Below are 7,500 nucleotides of genomic sequence, written 5' to 3'. Positions count from 1 at the left end.
CCTGGCAGACTACTGTTTGTTTAGGTAGCGACGGGAACGACCGTTCGAGCAACAACATTTTTACTGGAAATATATCGAAAATGGACCGTTGATTCAATCAGTAAAGAGGTATATGATTGATTACATATAAGTATCGTCGAAAATCGTGGAAAAATGGAGTTTACATTCAACGTTAATCATCTTTTTGGTGAAAGTATTGCAGTTGTCGACAGAGATCTGAGGCCGTATCGCACACACTCTCATGGGTGAGTAGACAGCGGGGCGGAGCAGGCGTGAAATATGTTGCGAATAGACCTTGAGTTGAACTCGTACTGTCAGTACAATGTCAAAAATGTCGAGGTGATGACTTCTTCGCTTTCGCTTGTTAGAGAATGTTTGGACCAAAAATAAAATCCCTGATGAAATTCTGAAGTCTGACCCCCCCCCCCTTTTTTATGATGGAATTTTTCAAAAATCTTGGATTTGTACCTGATGTTAAATTAAAAAAAGTTAACTGGACCCCACGCCTCCCAGAGAGAGAGAAGGAAACCGAAATTGTCTCTCCCAACACTATGTTTTTGTTATACAGGTGTAAATGTTTTACACAAGGCGCTGCCTTGTTTATAAATGTACTCTGATTTGAATTAGCGATAAACTTTAATAGATCTACAAATGTAATATGATTCAAAACAAAATCGTCAATATTATGAGCCAACAAGTTTGTACAGTAACATAGACTAGGCCTATATGACAGATTCGTCGGTTCATAATAATGCTGACAAAATGTACATTTAACAGCTAAACTATTCATAGCCTTACCAAGTTTTGTACTTTTTTAAAAACCAATTCTCTACTGGAACTGGGTGGTTCCGTACACGTACAAACCCATTGAAAATATACATGTATGAGTATTCATTTGTCAATGGATGAAAAATTAATTTGTCCAAATTTATTTTTCTTGAGAATGTGACACATTAAAGCTTACCTCTAAAAGTATTAAACAGTGGCCCTAGAATTCAACCAGTCCACTTTTTAATCTCGAGTTACGAAAAGACACCGGCCCTCCAAAATAACAAACAAAACAAAACAAACATCAAATTTACAATGGGTACATGTATGAATAATTTAGTTGTTAACTGTACAAAATGTGCATGAACATGTAAGCCGGTGCTTTGGGCCTTATGGGAAAAGCGCAGTATAAGTAATAATAATAATAATAATAATAATAATAATATGTTATTCATCAATGGAATCTCTATCATCTTTATGATTTTGCCCTCAGATCCGAGGACCACCAAGCAAATCTGGAGAAGGTGATTGATCAGATGGGGATGGCATCGTCAAAGGTAGGCCTACTGTATTCCATCACAAAATGGTTTGGACCACTATAATAATTTTAGTAGCTGTAGTGACAGATTTTATTTGTTAATGATAATGATAATGCAAGCGTATTTGAAGCACTGAGCTGCTGGAGGGAATATTAGAAGGATATTTTAGATTTGTACCATATTTAGTTAGAAATTCTAAGAATGATCTTTTTTACTGCTCAATTAAGATTATGAAATGTATACATTTATGTACATGTATCTTTATTCAAGAGAACAGAGAACATGTACATGTACATGTATGTCTTCCCCTTTTGTAAAATCTAGGAAAATTTAGAAATTTGAAGTTGAAACTTATTTATTTCCAGCATTGATTTAAATATAAAGAGTTAAATTTATCAACATATTTCTTCAGAATTGGTAAAGCATAATGTTATGATGTTGTTAATCTGTCTAACAAACATTTACGTCGGAAGTTCAAAAGTTCAGTTGGGGGGGGGGGGGGGGAGAATAAGTCTTAGATTTTTATGAATCCTTAGTCTGGATGTGGATCACAATATGTTGCAAAAAATTGATATTTGTCTATCCTAGAAAGTAGAAACAATAATAGAAAACAAATTGTATTGACCTTTTATTTACCATCTGAACTTCTCTTGAACATGGTTCATATACGGTGCATTAAAGTTAAGTTTGAAATTAAGATTTCCTGTTACATTCATATACATGTACAATTGTACAGTACATACAGTACATGCTCCTGAATATAAAGTACATGTACGTGTAAGAGTTATGATGTTTCTGTACTACTTACTGTATATTTTACTTATATCTCTCTTGTTTGTATGTATTTTTGTTTCATTCTAGGCCCAAGGTTTAAAGCATGTCATCACCACGGCTCGGAGACTGCGTTTTACAGACAATAAACTGTATGTTGTCACAGATCCCATGGCTAATGGGTATGTTCAAACTCTTTATTTTTTATTGTAAAGTACGTTAAATTCTGATTAGGTGAATAAAAAACTATTTATTTTGATTTTATTTGTGTGCTGTGAGATTTTATGAACATGAACATTGTAAAATGATCAAGCATTTTGATGAAAAGGATTTAAGATGATGCGGGTAAGTATTCTGAAAACGATGTTGTATTTTCATGTTTGTTTGTAAAATAATTATTGTAACAAATATACATTAAGAAAAGTCATTTTGTTAATGTTTGCAAAATGCTTTCTGCAAATGTGATGAATAGTTATTATGACAATTAAACAAAATTTTCTCTAACATGAAAAAGAAAACATCATTTTCAGAATATAGCCATATACTGCAGGTGTGCATATTGGGACATACTGTACATGTATGTTTCCTTACATGTATTTGTGACTCAATTTTCGCCTAATTGATGAGAAATGCATGCCTCAGAGAATCCAAGTGCAAACACAAAAGAAGAAAAAAAAGAAAGAAATGGTTCAAAATACAGAAATGCACTGTATCGATTGCATTACACTTTCTATTCGAGTCAAAGAAGGACAAGGAACTCTTCCACGTATTGATGATGCACTCTGCATCACTTGATGAATGCATCACTTTGGAGTTAAGGCCTAGTCTCTGCTTGCAGACACATAACGCTCTCAACGGAATCAGAATACTGCTGAGCATAGTTTACATGTAATGTGATTAATCAGGACAAGAGACCAATGATTACCAAAAAGAGTCCTTTTTTTCTGTAATTTGGGGGTTCACATGCTGGTGTTTTAAAATATCACCTTCAAATATACTTTCTGTTTTTGCACTGTAATGAAGTGGTTTAAAATGACTTTTGAATGGTTACTTGAGTTGGTACATGTACATAGAAGCCTGGTTCTGATACATGTATGATGTGGCAAAAAAGAGGCCTTTTTTATGATGAATTACAGTTTGATATGGTTCAAATTTCTGTACCTACATGTAATATCTAATACAGAGCTCAGTGAATACACGTATGCGCAGGACTTTTGTTGGTGTTTACATGTAAAGCAATCAGTATTTTATTGCGCCATATCCGAACGAGCCTTTAACGGGAAATGTATGTGCAGAAGTTAAACCTGAGTTACCTTCTGAAAAGGCCTTTACATGTATATTCAATCATTTCCTCATAATACTCTTTGATGGCTAAGCATTTGAACATTTCATATAATGTGGGGATGTTAACCTCTTTCAAAAGGTACATGTACTGTACATTGTACACACATGCACCGGTATACAGTATTTTGTTGAAGACCTACACTGTACATGTATACAAGTCACAAGTTTTGTCCATATTTTATGTAATTCTATACATCTCCACAAACATGCAACATATATATTTGCATCATTGTAAACTCTACAAAATTGCATACAGTACTTTCTATTTCAACAACAAGAACGGATAACAATTAACAATAGGTCTGTTTTCGTAGACTACTCACAGCTAGTCTTGCATGCAGGTGGTCACTCTTGCATAGATTTTGTGAGAAGTGTCATCAGAGGCCCACCTGTATTGTATAGGGGTAACTTTACAGGTCAAGTGAGCTCGCTGTTCAGGTGCATAATGCTAAATAGCTGAAAGATCACTCTAGTGAAACGGATGGGTTTAAACAAACAAAAGTATGAATTGAAATATGAAGGGCACAGTTTTGTGAATTGTCAAATAATTCAGTTCAGTTCAGTTCAAAGTATGAATTAGAAGAAAAACAAATAAAATTTAATATTACATACAGGTGTATGTCATATAAATGTACTGAAAAGATGGTCAGTGCTGGTTATAAGTTTGTAACTTGTACATGTAGTCAGATAGTCATACATGCATAGTTTATTGCATAATATAGCGTTGCTTAAACTTTTATTAAGATAAACTCTGTGATCTATATTTGGAACCAATGGATAGGCTCTGTTATCTGTGTGAAATGTTAAAATTTCTCTGATACATGTTTTACAACTATCATGGCCAAACTGACTCAATTTCATTGATTTTTGTGTTCATGGCCCTATCCGTAGCATTGTCATATCGTAGACACTTTCTCCATTGATCCTTTTACATGTACCTTTATGGATTTAGTAAAGCAACTACATGCATGGCTACATGATACATGTACATGTAGGTCATCTTGTACAGGTTCACATTCAAACGTTAGAACTATCTAAAACTAATGTACACTTCATAATTATCATCATCATCATCATCATCATCATCATCATCGATCATCATCATCATCATCATTATATTTATTACAAGAATAGAAAACAAAATTTGAAAAAAAAATGGTTAAAGCTTCATGTACGCAAGCTTCATGTAGCTACAATGTACAATGTAAGTTGTAGAAACCACAGAAGGTCACAGAAATGTAGATCAATGCTTTAATGACATCAATGCTTTAATGACATCATTTTATGTCATTGAATTCAAATACGGCAGAAAGTGCAACAGTCACACTAGAAGTCAATTAGGGCTCTATCAAAGTGCATTAAATAGATAGAGCTCTAATGATAAATGCATTCATTTGTGGATGGATAATTGATGAGTCATTGATCTAGATTCATTATAGATAATGACCTTCTGGCTTTATGTGCAATTAGAGAGCCATCCAAAATGATTAACTGGACATGTATGGTGCATAATTGTACAGTTGAATTCCATTTTATAATTATGACTTACCGTATGTGAATGTTCATGAATTAAGATTTAAATACCTGTTCATGTATTCAATGTGTAATTGTAAGGCCTATTATATTTGTAAAAGTAATTAAACCATAGCAAGACAGTATCTTCTTTTATTGACATTTTTGCAGTATCTTTCGATTCCAGAATGCTAGGACTCGTACACATTATATAGCAGAAGGAGCAAAGATCACATCATTTTTAAAGTCCATTTCAAATGCAGTAATGAATTAAGAACGATTTAATTGTAACTAATCATTATAAAATCTTTTAATTGGTATAACACAATTTGTAAAATGTAAAATCACCATTCGTGTACAAATTGACAATTTTTCAGTTAAATTTTACAATTTTACAATGGCCGGGTTAATAATTAAGTATACATATTTATCTATTACTAAACCATGACAGAATTGAAAGTAAGATATGTTGATGCCAATTTGAGGAGGGAAAACTGATTAATTTAGAAAATAAAAAACTGTGAATTGCTATCCATGGGTTAAAATGTATTATAGAATTATGCAAACTACACATACTGTACATGGACAAAAATGTATAGAGTTAAGGTAATACAAAGTTTTGGTATGGGGTCGTGAATTTCGTTCAAATGAACATATTGGTAGCATATGTGATCCTACAATATTCAGTGATCGTTGTCGCGGTTAAAATCAAGTCTAAAGTTATGAAATTGTAAATAATAAATTCTTTTAAATGTTGTATTAATTGCTCCCTCTCAAGGTCAAGATATTAATTAAGTTAAAACTAAAAATTGACTAAAATCGACCTATTAGCTATTCCCGTTTGGAAATTATCTATCTCAACTACATATTCTGAGATTTTCATGGTCGCAGCTACCATTGTACGGCCATAGGCGCTATGTGAAATTCATCAAATTGTTATATTCAATTTGTTCTTGAAAGCAGAAGTGTTTTTAGGGGCTAAAATTTCTTGTGCTTATAATTCATCCACAGGGGCATCAAAATCAAGATTGTAAAAAATCACTATCCACCCAATTTTTAAAATTTCCCAAACTTTGTAATACCTTTAATATAGCAATGCACCGTTAAAATTTATGTGACCTTGGACATACATGTACGTGTATGTTTCAGAAAAATCCAATCCATGTGTCTAAAAATGGCTGACATTACATGGTAATGACATTTACTCTCTTTTCCATCGTTAGTGAACTTGGAGCAGTGGTAGGCATTCTGAAAACAGGGAGGAAGAATCTATTCGTTCTTGATCACCATGGTAACCAGACAGAGATGCAGCCCATCTGTGTCCTGGATTTCTACGTCCATGAGTCGTGCCAAAGGAAGGGATACGGCAAGAAACTATTTACACACATGCTTCAGGTCAGTTAAATACTTTTTTCCCTCTTTTTTTTCTCTTCTTCTTCTTCTCTTTTTTTTTTTTGACTTCAAGTTTAATAGTGAAATACTTTTTTATATACCAGTATATATTTTTTTTTTAAATGTTAATGCAGTGATGAATTCTTCGTGAATGTGATGTTCTGGAACCTTTGTTTTTTTAATTCAGGGGGTGAAATTTGAAGTTTGCTTCAATAGAGTCTAGTAGTACTTGTAGATGAACATGTACATGTACCAGTATTTTATTATGAAGTGGAGAAATATGACGACGACGATGACGACGACGATGATGGTGGTGATAGTGGTGTTGGTGATGACAAACATGTACAGATTATATTTACAATGTTTTTATATCATTTTTTTGTTAAAAAAGGAAGATTCTTGTAAAACACCGAAAGAAGTTTAAACAAAAATAGTATGTTCCTTAAAATATGTACATGTACATCTTTCTTTCCACTTTGTACAGGCTGAAGGCGTGAAACCACATCACCTCGCTATAGACCGTCCATCACACAAGTTCCAATCATTCCTTATGAAGCACTACAAACTCAGAGCTACAATTCCTCAGGTGAGATTCAGCAAATTCAGCGTTTAGGCCATTTAAAAAACCACAATCATGTTTAGCGTCCCTGTCTGTTTCCTCTTTGGGGCCGCCTCCTTTTTTTTCTTCTTTTAATATTTTTTTTTAATTAAAAAAAACCAACAAAAAAATACGGCTAAAGTGATCTATTTCTGATTTCGAAATAAAAAAAAATAAAAAAAGGGCCTCCTCCTCCTTTCTATTTTTCAAAAACACAGGATGCTAAACATGTTTTTTTCTTTAAATGGCTTTAGCCTAATAATCACTAAAGGTGGTGTACATGTCCGTATGCAGGCTGAACAAAACTTTTGTGAATCCTTTGGTAAACAAGAGATTATAGATAATACCATCTAAGAACTCCCCAGAAAAGATTAGAACTGGCAATTGCCTTTATTTGGAATTATATCGATAGTTAGGAATTTTTGCAACGCATTTAGAAAATAGTCTGATTTTCAGGCCTTTGTATCGTATGGCCGTATGTTTCGTGCTGTGCAAAGATTCAATCAGATTTATTTTGGCCATTAGAAGAAGGGAGTTATTGATGTGTACAAATGCTCATGTAGCCTTTACAGCTCA

At 33.4% G+C, this 7,500-nt stretch overlaps 1 protein-coding gene across 1 annotated transcript in view; it reads left to right on the top strand.

Moving 5' to 3' along the window:
• Nucleotides 1-7,500, top strand: part of LOC581275 (alpha-tubulin N-acetyltransferase 1) — a 17,264-nt gene continuing 9,764 nt past the window's right edge. The window contains exons 1-5 of the mRNA XM_030997840.1: nt 1-245; nt 1,262-1,325; nt 2,169-2,260; nt 6,158-6,329; nt 6,811-6,912. Of these exons, the coding sequence (XP_030853700.1) occupies nt 154-245; nt 1,262-1,325; nt 2,169-2,260; nt 6,158-6,329; nt 6,811-6,912 (522 nt within the window). The 5' untranslated portion in view covers nt 1-153. The remainder of the gene's footprint in view (nt 246-1,261; nt 1,326-2,168; nt 2,261-6,157; nt 6,330-6,810; nt 6,913-7,500) is intronic.

The sequence above is a fragment of the Strongylocentrotus purpuratus genome, unplaced genomic scaffold (genome assembly GCF_000002235.5).
Source record: "Strongylocentrotus purpuratus isolate Spur 01 unplaced genomic scaffold, Spur_5.0 spur5_scaffold_4, whole genome shotgun sequence".
In the NCBI taxonomy this organism is placed as follows: Eukaryota; Metazoa; Echinodermata; class Echinoidea; order Camarodonta; family Strongylocentrotidae; genus Strongylocentrotus; species Strongylocentrotus purpuratus.
This window is presented reverse-complemented; position numbering and strand designations above follow the sequence as displayed.